Source organism: Sarcophilus harrisii, chromosome 3 (assembly GCF_902635505.1).
Source record: "Sarcophilus harrisii chromosome 3, mSarHar1.11, whole genome shotgun sequence".
Taxonomy (NCBI): Eukaryota; Metazoa; Chordata; class Mammalia; order Dasyuromorphia; family Dasyuridae; genus Sarcophilus; species Sarcophilus harrisii.
Window position 1 is genome coordinate 564,162,268 of NC_045428.1, and position 17,508 is coordinate 564,179,775.

At 40.0% G+C, this 17,508-nt stretch overlaps 1 protein-coding gene across 3 annotated transcripts in view; it reads left to right on the forward strand.

Annotated features, from left to right (window-relative positions):
* Positions 1–17,508, forward strand: part of CAPZB (capping actin protein of muscle Z-line subunit beta) — a 163,890-nt gene that overhangs the window by 96,189 nt on the left and 50,193 nt on the right. For all 3 annotated transcript variants that reach the window (XM_031962736.1, XM_031962735.1, XM_031962734.1), the window contains exon 3: positions 14,720–14,841. In XM_031962736.1, coding sequence (XP_031818596.1) covers positions 14,720–14,841 — 122 coding nt within the window. The remainder of the gene's footprint in view (positions 1–14,719; positions 14,842–17,508) is intronic.

Here is a 17,508-nt window from a genome sequence, read left to right on the forward strand (position 1 = left end):
ATATTTTTCAGTTAGAAATATACAACATACAAATGAGAAAAATGAGGGCCTGAAACCTTAGAGATCAATTTTGTATTTTATAGATGAAAAGCCAAGGTCCAAGGAAGGGAGAGTATTCACTCAGAATCCACCTAGGAGCAAGTGAAAGAGCTGGGATGGGAGCCCAAGTGCTTGCTCTGATCATAATCCAACCCCATTTCTGCCACACTGTTCTTCCTTTTTATAGTGGATTTTGGAAATGTGTTTGCATAGTCCCTTCCCTCAGAAGTTGTTTTTGAAAGAATATCGAGGTGGTGAGCATCTTTAATGCTTCTTCACAAAGCTAAAATCTTTTAAAATCTGTTCCCCTTATTGAAAAAGATACTTCTTGGGGAACCCCTGAACAATCTGGTATATGTGGCCTTGAAGGGATTTTATTTTTCTTCAGGAACAGAGAAAGCCTAAATATCCTGTGATGGAGGAACCATTTTGTATCATGCATACCTTCTCCTTTCCTGCCCAAAGATGGCCCTAGCTATGTTTTTAAGTGGCTATAGGATCAGCTCTTAGAAGCTATTTAGTCCCATCCCCTAATCTTTACAAATAAGAAAGGCGAGAGGCAGAGTGAGAATTTAAATCCAGGGCTTGGCTCCAGAGTCAGGACTTTATCCTCCCCTTACTGACTTAGAAACCTAGGTCTGTCAAAGTACACTAGGAAAGTAGGTGGTTTATTAATATTTGTTGAATGAGTAAATGATAGCGAAAGGTAGCTTTTTACCATTGTTTTGCATCTCTCTGCTCCTGTTGTTTAAATTCTTGTTGCTTTCAATCCATTTCAAATTTCAGCAGGATAATTTAGTGGAAGGAGTCTTTTATTTTTGACCTGAAGTTTAATCTTACCCTGCCACTTATTATTTGTGTGATCCTGACTGTCTGGAGTGCTCCTCCCCATTGACTCAGTAGGAAGAGAGACAGTGCTCCTCACTCTGTTTCCAAATGGCAATCAGCCCCCTGCTGTCAAAGGCATTCTTAGTCAGGGGTCCTAAGGAACCTTGGAGATCAGGATGCCCACCCCAGCTGGCCATGCCAGAAAACTTCAAGAGTTCAGTTGACTGTGAATGTCTGTGTTAAATGTCAAGCAGCTGTTTGGAAGGATAGCATCATTTTGTTCATTTCACAGATGAGGAAGGGGATGAAGAACACGTGGTCAGATGCCCTAGGAATGGCCGTCACATTGATCGCCAAGGGCTAGAGACTTAGCCAGCCTTTCCCTGGCGTTTTGGAACAGTTGTCTCTAGAGGCTGGAGGGTTGCTTCTTAGGCCTCTCCCTGTGCATCAGTCCAAGAACTTCTGTGAATAATATGTTAGTCAGTATCAGGGACTTGTGATTGGGCCTGCCCAGTTTGAAAGAGTTTGTGAAGTAGAGACAGACAGAGGCTTTCTGCTGTAAGGACAGGCCTACTGGTATTGTGTAAGTCTCTTGTCTCAGGTCTGAACCAATGGGGTGTCTAGTGGAGGGCAGTGCTCACAAGGATTGTGGGAGGCAGCGGGATAGAGTAGAAGGTCCATCAGAATTGGAGTCAGAAATCTTTGTTCCCAGACCCATCTCTGAAATGTCTCTCTTTGAGCCTCTGTTTTCTCTCTGTAAAATCCTTCTAGAGTCGCAATGAAGAAAACACTTTGAAAACCTTAAAGCCAAATAGACTTTATCAGGCATTTTCCAGAGGTTTTTCCCTCCCTCTTTATTTTTAAAATATGCTTAGGATTTATGCCACTTGCCCTGAGGACCTGGGGGGGGGGGGAACATTAGAAGGGATCCTCAACTTGGGAAGGTGTATGATTTCTCTTTGGACACAGCTGATCGGTTGTGCACCTGGCCTGGAAGTAGTTAGTTTAATTAAACTCAGAGCATACCTGCATTACAAACTTGAAGGAAGTCTACAGTTACATGCGTACAAAAGAATCGTTGTCTGTTGCCCACCAGCTTGTAGCGTGGCCATTTTCATTTTCTCTTTCAATTTCTCTTCCCTTTGTCCTGCTCATTCTTGCCCCTTCCGGCCCTCCCATTTGACAGAGACAGTCTTCCCTCTCTTGGAAGGCCTCTTGCTTCTTAATGGCAAGAGTCATTCAGCCAGAGAACAGCTGAAGTAAAACTTTGGGGAACAAGTGTCTGAGGACATCTGGGGGAAACAGAAGCTATTCTTTCCTTGCTCAGAACTTTTGGGCATCATATCAATAAAGAATCTGTCAGCACAACGGGATAGTGGCTGCTCTTAAATCCTCTCCCAGGAATTTCTAATACTATCCTACATGGACAGATGCTTTTGTTTTTGAGCCTTCATGATATGGGCTGGGAAGAACTAAAATAAAATGGATTCCTTTTTCAAAATGCTCCTTTAAGGACAGTTACCCCCTTTCACTGAGTTTAACTACTGTAGAGGAGAGAGGTAATTTATCTCAAATAGTTGCAAGACAGTCCTACCATAAATAAGCCCATTGTCACCCATGTGCATGAAGATTTCCCTTCTGCAGGTACTCCAGACCCTTTCCTGCCTGTTAGCCTCTCTTCTTCCTCAAAACTTCTATTTTTTAGCCTTGCTCTCTTAATGGTGATCCCCAGCAGCCCTGAGGAGTACTTCTCCTCTCTCCCTTCCCTCCCCAAAGCCTGGCCTAAGACCCTAAGATGAAAATCAAATTGAGTCTGAATGCAGATAGAAGCATACCATTGTTTCATTTTGGGGGAGGGGAAGGCCGAGTGTTTTCTTTCACAACAAGGCTAATATGAAAATATGTTTTATATGATTGCACATGTATAACCTATATCAAATTGCTTGCCCCCTCTTAGGGAGGGAGGGAGAGAATCTGGAACTCAAAACTCTGCATGTTAAAAATTGTTTTTACATGTAATTGAGGGAAATTAAAATGTTATTTTTTAGAAGAGAAGAAAAAAGTCATCTAAAACTTCATATGTGCTAGGCACTGTGCTAAGAACCGGGGCTACAAAGAAAGATATAAATGGGACCTACCCTTAAGAAGCTCCCATCTCAGTGAGGTAGACTGAGTAGAAGTGACTACTCCATAGATGGGAGAAGTTTTGGGAGGTTATCTGCAAAGAGAAGGTGCTGGCAGATGAGCAGACAGGGAAAAACCCTTCAAAAGGTGTCCTTTTAGTGGCATTTTGAAGGAAGGAAGCCAGATTAGCTCAGAAGGGAAAGTATTCCAGGCCTGGTGATCTGAGGCATTGTAAAGTTTCAGAAAGCCAGAGCTCGGCACAGCCTGGCTCTCCCCACCCTCCTTGCCTAGGCTTCCCCTCTCTACACCCTTGGGAGGAAAGCAAAACCTTTGCCTGGGCCCTTCCCCCTCTGGTCTACTCTTCTCTCACCACAACCCCTTGGTTTCTTGGTTTCCGTCAAGACTCAGCTCAAGTCACCTCTACAATGGGACTTCCCCAGGACCCCCAGCTGTAACATCTTTTTGAGATTATCATCCCATATACTTTTTAAAAATATGTTAATTTAAAACTAAATGCAATACAAATAAGAAAAAACAAAATGAGAAAAAAAAAGAAAAACATTGTTATGTGCCTAGCAGAGTATCAGGGAGGGTTTAAAATATGTAACAAATTTCCATGTCAAGAAAATTTATATAATCATATTAGACATTATGTTCATAACTGCCTATCTTTGTTTTCTTGTAGTTATTCTTTTGTTCTCTGCTGCACACTTTTATTCTTTTTTCTCCTTTTCATCCCCACTTCTTACCTTCTGTAAGGAGGCTAGAGTTAAGAACAGATATAATTATATATATATATTCACATCCACTCATGTATATACCTACATGCATATATACTCACATGTATATAATAAATACATACACATTTACACATGCAATTTTTATGAATAATTTTCTCTTAATTGAATCTTTAAATTGGACTTTGAGATCAATGATTATTACTACCCCTACTTTTTTTTTTTTTCTAAATTCTACTCCTGATTCTTGTTACTATGTTTGAACAATATCCCTGAATTCCTAACCCTGCTAACTTGCTTTGTTATTCCTTAACCTCCCCCCACCTATGGATTCTTCGTCTATCTTCTCCCCTTATGCCTTTCCTCCCTTTTTATCCCATTCCCATTAATCTACACATCTTGGCCTATCCCACACCCTTCTATATCCCACTTTATATCCTGCTCCTTCCTGTCTTAATTATTGATTTTGGAGGGTATATCTTTTCCTGGGAAGTTTTTCTTTTTAGAGTCAAATCATCCTCAATTTTGTCCTAAAACTTTCTTTTAAATTACTCGATTAATAATGTCGTTCTTAGACATTATTTACATTTCCATACAAAAACATAGTTTGTCCTTGCTAAGTCCCTTGAAATTAATCTTTTGAATTGATAAATTGAAATTAATCTTTGATATTAGTTCATTATGTTAAACTTTCTATTGAGCTCAGGTTTGCTTGAGAAAAAATCCTGAAAATCTGTGAATTTATTGGATGTCCATTTCTTGCCTTCAGTATTATAATTAGTTTTGCTGGATGTGATATTTTTGGTTTCAGGCCTAGTTTTTTTGATTGACGATATACAATGTTCCAGGACTTATAGTCTTTTATTATAGGCACTCATAAATTTTGTGCCATTCTAATTGTTGTTTCAGCATTGTTGAATTGGAGTTTTTTTGGTGGGTGTTTCTTATAAAATTTTTATCTTTGATCTGGAGTCATATTCTTTCTCCATATCTTGCATATCCCAAGTGATTTTAATGTTCGTCTCCCTCATAAAAAACTTAACTTCCTTGAAGGCTGGGATTTGTTTTGCCTTTGTCAATATCCCAGCTCTTAGAACAATCTCTGGCAATTACTTAATACTTAATAAATAGTTATTTACTAACTATAAGAAATCTTCAACAGTAATACACAAGTTGGAAAGAATAGAAAGCTCTAGGAAAAGATGATGAATTCTCTTTTGAACACATTGATTTTGCTGTCCCTGCAAGACACTCAAAAACTAGTTGATGAAGGCTGAAACTTAGGAGAGAGAATTGGGTTGGATTCACACATCTAGGAATTACCTGCATCAAAATGATCGTTGAACCCCCCCTCTCCCCCCATAGGGACCAATGAGGTCACCAAGGGAGAGAATATAAGATGAAGATAGAAGAAGAAGAACTCTGTACTGGACCTTAGGGGATATATATCCCATGATTAGTGGACTTAAGATGAGCTAAGAACTAGCAGAGGCGACCGAGGAGTGGTCTCATAGGTAGGAGGGGAGCCAGGAGAGGTTACAGAAGCCTAGATTGAAGAAAATAAGGGAGGAGCTTGAGTTGTATTTATCTTAGAAACAGCCCTGCTCATCCTTCTACTGTGTCTGTTTAATTCAACAAACATTAAATACTTTCCACCAGAAAACACTGATCTAGATATTAGATTGGAGAAGAGATGGAGATAAAGTTTTAAACATGAAAAATTCCTTTCTAGTAGAGAAGAAAAGACAGGTGATGGTAATTACAGCTTTTATTTTATAGAATTATTTAGAGAATGTTTTAAGGCCTCAAAGGTGCTTTACATAAATATTGTCTCATTTGATAACCATCCAGATATTAAGATGCAGAATTGATGATAATTGTGTAAGATGGCATAGAGTCTGTTTGTAGGTAGGCTCCTGGAAGAAAACTACAGCCTAGGTTCATAGGGAATGTATCTAGTTACAATTTAGAGAGGCAGTGGTCATTGATTGTTGTCTAGAAAGCTAACTAGGAGGATGAAGCTTCTGGCCTCCAGCCCTTAGCACAGTGCCTGGCACAGAGTAGGCACTTACTGAATGTTGATAGGTTATTGATTGATTGAAAGTAAAGTAGGCTTGCCATCTTTGTTAATGGAGATATTATTTTTGCCCAGCCCAACAAAGCTAAAACAACTTTTAAACTTTCATTTTTCTTTCTTTTCTTTCAAAGAGAGACCCCTGCTGGCTCCCAATGGCATTTCTATTCCTGAAGTGTTTGGAGAGCAAAGGGTTGTAGACCTGTTTTCCATACTATATTTTCATGACTGTTACTCATCATAATATGTGCAACGGGTGAACACAGTCTGGTTTAGATCTGGTTTAGATCCTGATCTCTCTAACAATGGGCACTCGGCCAGTGTTCAGATCAAAAGAGCATGTGTTCATTTGGCCTTTAAAAAAAAAATTCCCAAAGTACAAAGGATGCAATTTTTGAAAACTCGGGCTCCATGGATTAGATTATTCATGGATCTGAACTGATTTGGCTTGGGGGGGAGGAGAAGAGAGAGAGAAAGGGAGGGAAAAGAGAGACAAAGGGAGGGAGTGAAGGTTCATCTCAAGTTTCCTTTCTTGGTTGAATAATTTTTTTTCAACATTAATAACTAATGGAGATGAGGAAGAGACAAAGTAGAACCATATGGACATAAACACCAATCTCACTTGTGGCCGGAAACTTCTGATTTGTATCTCTTTTTGTGGGATCAGCTGTTGGTCCAGATAGGAGAAAAGCACTTGATTTCCACAACAGCAGGAAGAAGAAAATACAGGACCATCAGTTTTTTAAAGAGAAAATGTCTCATAGTGCAGTGGAAAATTCTCAAGATTTGGATTCGGGGAAAAAAAAAACAAAACAGGTTACAGGGTAGTTAAGTGGTGCAGTAGATAGAGCACCAGCCCTGAAGTCAGAAGGACCTGAGTCCAAATCTGGTCTCAGACACTTAATACTTCCTAGCTGTGTGACCCTGGGCAAGTCACTTAATCCCAATTGTCTCAGCAAAAGCAAAACAATACAAAACCAACAAGTTCCAATCCTGACCATTCTGATATTTCCCTGTGTGACTTGGGTCCATGTAACATCAGTTTCCTTATCTGTGAACACTTAGTGCCCTCTTTCTTTCTTTCTTTTGAGTCTTAAGAGGTTTTTTTCTTGCAATAGAGATTGTTTCTTAACAATAATATAATTATAAGAGGTTATTTCTTAATACTAGGTTATTTCTCACAATATACACATATATTTTATATAACACATACATGTCAAGTGCTTTTAAGAGCCATATACCTCTCAACCTTTTCCACTGTATTCCAATTCCCAACTTTTCCTGAATTCAATTTAACTTGGATATTCTCACACACGCATGTGTGTATAGATAGATAGATAGATAGATAGATAGATAGATAGATATAGAGATAGATAGATAGATATAGATATAGATACATATGCATATATGTATATATACATATGTAGTTCAGTGCTAGCATGTCTGTGTGTATGTAGACACTGAAATTAAAGTATCTTATGCATGCAGGTATATAGTACAAAATCCTTTCATAAACTTTTTATTATCATTATTATTATAGCTTTTCATTTACAAAACATATGCATGGGTAGGTTTTCAACGCTGACCCTTGCAAAATATTCTGTTCTAACTTTTCCCCTCCTTCCTCCACCTTCTCCTCCCTTAGATGGCAGGTTGTCCAATACATATTAAATATATTAAATCCAATATATGTATACATATTTATACAGTTATCTTGCTATACAAGAAAAATTGATCTATAAAGAAAGAAAAAAAGATCTGAGAAGGAAAACAAAAATGTAAGCAAACAGTAACAGAAAGTGTGGAAATGCTATGTTGTGGATCACACTTAATTCCCAGTGTTCTCTCTCTGGGCATGGTTGATTCTCTTCATTACTGAACAATTGGAACTGGTTTGAATCATCTCATTGTTGAAAAGAGCCACAAACATCAGAATTGATCATCGTATGGTCTTCTTGTTGCCCTGTATCTCCTAGTTCTGCTCATTTCACTCAGCAACAGTTCATGTAAGGCTCTCCAAGCCTCTCTGAAATCATTCTGATCATTTCTTACAGAACAGAACAGAACAGAACATTCATATGCTATGTCTTATTCAGCCATTCCCCAACTGATGGGCATCCATTCAGTTTCTAGTTTCTAGCCACTATGAAAAAAAGTTGCCACAAACATTTTTAGTGCCCTATTTCTAAGGTCCCTTTCAGTCCTGCTTGTGCTGTGATGACCCTGTCCTGGATGTCAGATGTGTTCTCCTGGGAGAAGAAGGGAGAAAAGAGGGTCATAACTTTAGAACTGAAAGAGACCTTAAGAGTTCATTAATTTGACCTCATTTTTATAGATTTAAGAAATTGAGGCAGAGAGGTAGTATCTCAGTTAGTAATTGACTGAGGTAGGATTTGAACTTAGGCCTTCTTATTTGTTGTTCTATCACTGCACCATGCTACTGCCCACAGAGTAAGGGCTTAATAAATCCTGGTTGAATTGGATTTTTGAGTCAGGACACAGAGCTAGTCCCTGTTTGTCAGCAACTATTTATTAAATGTCTTTTATATTAAAAAAAACTTTGGTCTTTAAACAAAAACAAGATGCTCCATCTCTTTGACTCCAGATGATTTTTCTGACTGCTCCATGCCTAGGATGTTTTTCCCTCCTCATCTCTGCCTCCTGGCTTCCTTCAAATCCCAGTGGGAATTTTACCTTCTACCAGAAGCCTTCTCTAACCCCTTTTAATTCTGGAGCCTTCTCTCTTAATGATTTCCTATTTGTCCTGTATATAGCTTGTTTGTACATTTGCATTTACATATTGGCTCTCCCACAAGAGTCTAAGCTTCTTGAGAACAGGGATTGGCTTTGGTCTTTTTTTGTATCCTCAGCATGTAGCACAATCCCAGGCACATAGTAGGTACCTAACAAATATTTATTAACTGATTGACTGGGAATGTTTTTGAATGGATTCCAGTACAGATATTGATTGGAGCCATTGATTGAACACTGGGATTCTGTGATAGCTACACAACTTCCCCTTGGAAACTTTTTTCTAGTCTAACACACACACACACACACACACACACACAATACAGGGGAGAAGTTGAGCCATTCTTAGGGAGTTATGAAGTTGATAGGAGAACTTATTGCTAAACAAGATATGTCAGAGAAACTTTCCTCAAAGAAGTGATATTTGAGTTAGACTTTCAGTAATAGGGTTTCTGGACTTGGGAATGGCATGGAAAACAGACTAGGAGAAAAGTACTGAGTTGTCCTAGGGTGTAAAAACATTTTGGTTTAATGAGGAGAGGAGGCAGAGTGGGCCTGTGGAGTTTCTGACATCACAAGTATCAGTGTCAGGATTTAAGCCCAGGGGTTCGCAACCCAGTGCTCTTTCCTCCCTTTCATGTTGGGTGGTCTGTGGGTTTTTGTCTAGTTTGGCAGAATCAAAGGGTAATAATATGCAATAAGGTGTGTGTGTGTGTGTGTGTGTGTGTGTGTGTGTGTGAGAGAGAGAGAGAGAGAGATGTTAGAGATTAGCCAGACAAGTGACTTGTCCAAAGAGACAGAGCTCGAACTTGACCCAAGAGACAGAGCTCGAACTTGACCCTGGACCCTCGACCTCCAAACCGATTGAATGTTCTTTTGACTGTCGTCTCTTGTTGCCTCCTCCGGTTTGCAGAGGCCTCTGAAGGCCAGGCTTCCACTTCGGGTTTTCTGAAAAACAAAAGTGATCTACTAGCTATTGTAGTGCCCTGGACAGAGGAATGACCCAATCCCAGCTATGCATCAGGAGCCTCGAAGCTGGGCATAGAAGAAATGAGAGTGGCCAGAGCAGGGGACTTTTGGAAAGGCCATAATATATAAAAAATAAAATTAAAAGCTCACATCAGTAACAGAATGATGTCAAGGCATTCTCTTAAGTGTAAAATAAAAATAAAGTGTGTGAATAGTAATTGTGTAGGCAAACAGATGAGAGGCTACATTAGATTGGTCTGGTCAGAAAGCCTAAGGAGAAGGAAAACAATAGCAACTTAAATTCTTATAACTCTTTACAATTTAAGAAGCAAGATGGACACCATTATCCCCATTTTAGAGATGAGAAAACTGAGATACCCAAAGAGCTTATGGTGACTTTCTTAAATAAGTGGTAACATTGGGACTAGAATTTACATCTTCTTTCTCAAGCTGTGACATTTTTTTTGTCCTATTTGGGTGGGTCAAGAGCAATGGGGATGGCATTCTGAGGAAGTGACGTGGCTTCAAGAAAGCACATGTCTGTGTCCAGCCTGTCTGGATGGAAAGAGCAGATTGGACTGTGACCACTAAACCCTCAGGCGGCTGGCACTGCCCAGCTCTGTAGGCGGAATTCTCTGGGCCAAATTTGTCATTCCCCATGACTGGGAGAATGTTCTAATTCCAAAGCAGATGCATCTTTGATCCAAGTAAGCAGAACTGATGGAGTGGAATCCAATCCACAAACAGTCACAAAGGGCAGCTGCTCAGGTAACAGTAAACGATCAGCCATGTCAAATCATGAATGTTTCCAAGCAAAGCAAATTATGATAACATGCAGGACTTATGGGTTGCATGTGTGTGTTTCAACACCTTTCGGGCCATTGCCAAAAAGTTTGGGCGGCAGATTAAGTTACTTTCCTTCTGATGCTGGTGAATGCATTTCTGAGGTGCCTTGCTGAGGAATTCTGAAATATGGAACAATTCCATCAAGAACTGACTGGCAAGCCTCTGGTTGGGTACCACATATCGTTCATTCTGTGCATTATGCCTTTGTTTTGATAAAGGGGAGTCGACTCTACTTGAGAAAACACAGCTCATGGCCCAGATGCCAGTAGGGTTCCCCCTGCCCAGGACATCAGTGCTTCACAGAAACTAATCTGCAAATTCTACAGACTACCCTTGTGGGACAGACGAGATGGATTTTAATTCTGAGCACTTTTATTAAGTTCCTACTACACGTAAGAAAATGCCTGGACCTTGGAGATCCAGAGGAAAATATGATCTGACCACCCTGTTTTCAAGATACTTACAATTCAATAAGAGAAGAGCAAAGATTCAAAAGTTTATGATATTGGGAGGTGAACAAAAAAGGAAAGATTCAAGTTAAATGCAGGAAGACATTTTAAGGGAAGACAGAGGAATTGAGTAGGGGCCTAGGGGGATGGGAGAGGGGCAGTCTACTTCTCAAAGCACTTTGACATTCCTCAGAACTAGAAGGTTTTTAAGTTAAGGAAGCTGTAGTGGTTTGCCATTCCAGCCATGTTATTTGACAGATGTGGAAAGTAAGGCTCAAGGAGTAGGGTGGGAGCTCACAGGGTTAGAGTCAGAGTTTTAAGAGTTAGGCTTTCTCTGGAGTACCACACATATCCTTTCTTTGGAGAGGGGATGGTATTTTCTGTTTTATGCTTTCTTTCTTATTGCTGACCATCCTGACAGTGACACACACACACACACACACACACACACACACACACACACACACACACACACACACACACACCCCTCTCCCAAGTTGTTGTTTTTCAGCTTATAAAGAGTTAAGGAAGAGTTAGAAACATAGTGAACAGTGTTCTGGCCCTCCTAATTCTCAAGTTGATATGTGAGCTTATAGTATAAGGTATTGATAGACAGAAAGATTTATTGTTCAGTGGTTCCGTCATACCTGACACTTTGTGATCCCTGGACCTTCTGTCCTCCACTATATCCCAAAGTCTATTTGAGTCTACTGACTGTGTGACCAAAATGGGGCAAATAAAGTAAGAAGAGGATCGATCAAGGAACATTTATAAACATAAAGTTAAGTTCAGTTAAAAAAAATTAACTTCACAGGCTTAAGTTTTGGGAAGCATGTCTCAGCAGCAGTTGAGAACATATAAGAAGAATGTAAAAAAGTTTTAGTGGACCTCAGTCTAAGAATGTGTAAGGGCAGCCAGAAAAGCTCCTGCCATCTTAGGGTTGCAAAGAGTGTATAATGTCCAGCATAAGGGAGACGGAGGAGTCCCACAATATCTGCTTTGGTCAGATCACATCTGAAGGTTTGTGTTTAGTTCTGGGCAACATATTTTAGCAAAGATTTTGGATCAAGCTGGATCATGCTCAAATAAAAGATGGCCAGGAGGGTGAGGACCCTGCTCCAAGTCCATACAAAGAAACGTCAGGATTTCCAGGAGCTGGAAAAGAGAGAATTTGGGACATTTCAACAGCTCCCCTCAGGAGGTCCATTGGAGATAGGGCCTAGACCATTTCATGGAGACCCAATGGGCAAGACTGGGAGCAGGGGAGGAAATGTCAGATGCAGCTTTCTAGCAATGAGAACTGCCCCGAAGTGGAATGAGCCACCTTTAAGAGAGGCAGCCGGTGCCCTATCTTCTGGAGGCTGGATATGAAGATTCACAGTAGCCTTTTGATAGATGACTCCTGTTCAGGGATGGATTGAACTAGATATGCAGGAAGGACTTTCTGCTTTCTTTTACTCTCAGAAAATACCAGTTTGTTTACAAATGACAAACACACAGAATCAAAAATGGCTAGTATTTTGTATTTCTCCATATTAGCCAGAGGGTACTTCTCAATATACATGCATCATTTAAAATACATTCTCAATTATTGGCAGTAATGTGTTTAAAAATTGTCTTTTTGCAAAAACAACAAAATGTAAGACTTGTTATGTTAAAATGATTTCACTTGTCCTAAAAATAAAATTTAATTTAAAAAAAATTAATGTGGAACTAGAAACAGATGGCAACTCCTGCAATTTTCAGGGGACCTTATAATGAATGCTGGCTCAAAGAATTTATTAAGTAACATACAACTTCAGAGTAACACTTCATGACAGCATGAATCATGTGCATATGTGGTGAGCATCATCATTAAAACATGATATTGATGTCCACCAAACTTTAATTTGTCACTGTTAACTTTACAATAAACTATCTGAGGGAAAATTTTCTGAAATCTGTAAAATTAGTCATATCCTCAGTTATTCCCATTGCAAAATTTGGAATCATGAACCAATACACAAAGGTGTATATTAGGAAGAAGAGATAGAAAGGAAGGATAGGGAGGATCATGGTCATAACTTGACTTTTCTAAGATTCTCAAAGCTCTAATGCAAGTACACCCATCCCCATTTTACAGATGTGGAACTGAAGTGTCTTGTCTGAAGTCATAAAAGCTAAGTTTTCAAGTCCAAAATCAAACCCAGGACTTCTGACTCTAAGCTTGACAAGAAGAGTCCGAAGCTAGTGTATTGACCTGGTGCAGTGTTGGGTGACAGATAATACTGACAATCAGAATCAACAATTAACTTCGAACCAAGAAGAAAGTCAGTGGACACATTGATGATAAAAAATTAAAATTATTCAGACAATAAGGAATCACTTTTTCTTTGTTTTTAGTACACATTGCTTTGTGAATCATGTTGGGAGAGAAAAATCAGAGCAAAATGAAAAAACATGGGAGAGATTTTTTTAAAAAAACAGAAAAAAGTAGTGAGCATAGTTCTTTTTCTGAATGCGGATGGCATTTTCTGTCTAAATTCTATTGGGATTGCTTTGGATCACTGAACCACTGAGAAAAGAACCAAGTCTTTCATAATTGATCATTACACATTCTTGCTGTTATTGTGTACAGTGTATTCCTGGTTCTGCTTGTTTTGCTCAGCATCAATTCATTGTAAATCTTTCATAGGCTTTTCTATAGTCCTTGTTCATTTTTAATAGAACAATAATATTCCATTATCTTCATATACCCCAACTTGTTCAGCCATTCCCCAGTTGGTGGGCATCCACTCGTTTCCAATTCTTTGCCATCACAAAAAGAATTGCTACAAACATTTTAGCACATGTGGGTTCTTTTCCCTTTATGATTTTCTTGGGATACAGACCCAGTAATAGCACTGCTGGGTCAAAGGGTGTGCACAGTTTATAACCCTTTGGGTATAGTTCCAAATTGCTCTCCAGAATGGTTGGATCACTTCACAACTCCACCAGCAATGCAGTTTTCCCATGTCCCCTCCAACATCTGTTGTTATCTTTAAGAAATCACTTTCAAAAAGTTACAATGTCGCATCAAGTGCAGGGCAGGAAGGATTGGGTGGCAGTTGAGGAGGAATCCTCTGGGCCTGGGCATTGTAGGGAAGGCAGATATGTCAGGCCTAGGGCTGTCATCCTTTAACCTTTTAAGGTCCCCAAAGGGCTTGGTTTCTTTAAAGCAGCAGGTGCTAAGAGAAATGTTTTCAGCCCAAGATGATATGGCTTCATTGGGTCACATGGCTAAAATGCATCAGAGCTGGGATAAGAGCCCCATTCTCTTGGGACTGAGTCCAAGTTCTCTTTTCAAACTTTCTGAGTCCTTGCGGCCTTGTGCCCCTTTTTGCCTCTGCTACAAGCAGAGAAGGGGGCCCTGAAGAGCCATCCACCAGTGAGTAACCCCTGAGATAAGTGAAGAAGGGAGCAGCTGGGATTAAGGCACTATCAGAAGCTATCTGTGCAACAGACACAGGACTGGGAGGGTTTGGTCAGCGTCCTGGGCCACCCTCTGGATTTCCGTTCTCGATCTTCAGTATGTATTGCACTTGCCAGATATAGATACTATGTGTGTGTGTGTGTGTGTGTGTGTGTGTGTTTGTGTGTGTGTGTGTGTGTGTGTGTGTGTGTGTGTGTGTGTGTGTGTGTGTGTGATAGGAGGCCGCACTAGTGACTTCCCAGTGACAGTCGAGCTTGTTTTTGAGCAGAGACCATGTTCTACTGTGCTTCAAGCCCAAGGTTCCTTTTAGAGAGGGCATGGCAGGTGTCAAAGAAAAGGAGGCCAATGCTGTAATTTGGCCAAAAGACCAGGACCCCTGGGTGGCCACTCGCCAGTCTCAAAGTGATGTGTGTGTCCTTTTAACCCCTTCTCTTCTCTCTCTACCTGGCAGGTCCCCAGCCTATGTGAAGATCTTCTGTCCTCTGTCGATCAGCCCTTGAAAATTGCCAGAGATAAGGTGGTGGGAAAGGATTATCTTTTATGTGACTACAACAGAGACGGAGATTCGTATAGGTGAGCTCTCCTGCCCGGAATAAACTCAGTCAGCCTGGGGGGTGCCAACCTGCAGGCAGCTGTTGCACGGCAATTGTGGGTCTAACAAATGTGGGGAAATCGGAGCATCTGAAATGACCAAAGGGAGTTCACTTAACCTTGCTGCTGATCCAGTTTCCTTGTCTGTTTTAGGGGATTGAAAGGGACACAAGAGATTATCCCTGGAGGAAGAAACAAGCTAAGAGAGAAAGGCAGCCTGGGGTAGTGGGAAGGAGAGCTGTATTAGGAGGCCCCTCTAACCCCTGGAAGGACAGCTTGGGATCCCCTACAGGCAGGAGGGACAGAAGTCTCCTCCTTCAATCCCAGCCAAGTCCCTGGCCTCAGAGAGCTTTGATTCTAATAGCTTTGGAATGGTTTCAAAGGATGTTGTCATTTCATTGGTTTTTTCATAGCCTTTAATGTAGTTAATGTGATATTGAGAGTTTCTGGATAGGGATTACAATTGTGTCTACTTATATAGACAGACACCAGCTTATTTGTGAATGGACTTGATATCAGTGGTCTGGGTTTTGGGTCACTTTGTCAAGCATCCATTTCTTTTTTTTATTCTTCACATTTTAAAAGTTTTGATTCCAAATTCTTTTTCTTCCTCTTCTTCCCCCTCCCTGAGATATAATAAGCAATCAGATATACATGTATAATTATGTGAAACATTTCCATATTGGTCATCTTGTGAAAAATACCATGCTTCAATTTATATTCAATATTTGTTCTTTCTCTGGATGTGGATAACATGCTTCATCATTATTCCTTTGGGTTTGTCTTGGATTATTGTACTGTTGAGAATAGTTAAGTCATTCATAATGATGTTGCTGTTAAACTATATACAAAGTTCTCCTGGTTCTGTTCACTTCACTATGCATCAAGTCATGTAAGTCTTTCCAGGTTTTTCTGAAATCATTCTTTTTTATCATATCCTAATGTGAAATAATATTCCATTACAATCATGTACACTCCCCCATTCAACCATTCCCCAGTTGATGGGCATCCCTTTGACATTCAGATATTTTGTTTTGTTTTGTTTTTTATTTTAAAAGCATTTTATTTTTCCAACTACATGTAAAGATAGTTTACCACATTCATTTTTTTTAAGATTTTGAGTTCCAAATTTTTTTTCTCCCTCTTTTACCTTTCTCCTCCCCAAGACAGACACCAAGCAACCTGATGTAGATTATATATGTATAATCATTTTAAACATTTTCATATGAGTTGTGTTGGAAAAGAAAAATCAGAACAAAAGGGAAAAGACATGAGAAAGAAAAAAGCAAAACAAAAAAAGTGAAAATAGTATGCCTTGATTTGCATTCAGTCCCTAGTTCCTTCTCTGGATATGGAAAACATTTTCTATCTAAAGTTGTTGAAATTGTTTTCAGTCACTTTGAGAAGAGTTAAGTCTTTGATATTCGATTCTTACCCATCACAAAAAGAGCTGCTATAAATGTTTTTGTACAAATAAGTCCTTTTCCAATTTTATGGACATCTTTGGGATATATCAGATATATCTAGGGATATAATACCTAGCAGTAGTATTGTTGAATCAAAGGATATGTACAACCCTCTGGGCATAGTTCTGAATTGCTCCCCAGAATGGTTGAATCAGTTCACAACTCCATCAGTAATGAATTAAGTCCCAAACTCTTAAGAAATGCTTATCAACTAACTAACTAATAGGAGCTCCACAAAGACACTTGGCATTATTTATTTTCATTACTTTGATTGTTTTTTGGACTTTTTTACTGAGCTGAATAAACCAAGCATTTATTCTATTGTTTTTAAATCCAAGACAAATTTTTATTTTTATATATGAACAAGTCTTGTTGTCTTGTTTGAATATGGGCCAGCTCATTTGCAGATATACCTATTTCTTAACCTGCAACTAGTATGATGTATGCACACAGTTGCACATGTACATGTTCTCAGAAGTTTCCATTAAAGTCTCATTGATTATGAGGAGATTCAGATAGTCTTCAACAAGTACATGAAGTTCTTTCAGAAAGCAGCATTTAATGTCAGAGACAATGACGGGGAAGGTGTTGACGCAGAGCAACTGATCCGGGAAGCTTGCCGAAGTTGTCTGGAACAGGTTAAGCTGCTGCTTTTGGAGGGGGAGAAAGTGATATCCAGACCGACTCATGAACTTCCTGGGATGAATCATGGCAGACAAGCAAAGGAGGGATGTTCCCCTTCGTGGAAGCCCCTTCCCAGAAAAGAGGAAGGGATGGCCTCCGGGACACATCCTTCCAAATGACAGATTGACTTCCAACATGGTATAGAACCCAAAATCCTGGGGACCAGTTCAGAGGGAGGGTCCTAAGTGGGATCCAGCTCAGCTGAATGAATCCACCACCTTCGTGCCTGGGGCAACAAGGCCCTTGACATGGAGGCTCCACAGGGAGGATCTATCTCAAGCACTTGCACCTCTGTAAGTGGGCAGCTGACCCATGGGCCAAGCACCGGCTAGCAGAACAGCACCCAATGGGAGCCACTGGCGGCAAGATGGCCTGTCTCCCATTGAAGAGGGCATGTGAGACCTAGCTGCTAGCGATGACTATAGGAGCTGCCTGGATCTGAAGAGGGAAGAACTAAAGTCCTTTATCCCTCCTTCTGGATGGCAGAGAAGATGAGGAA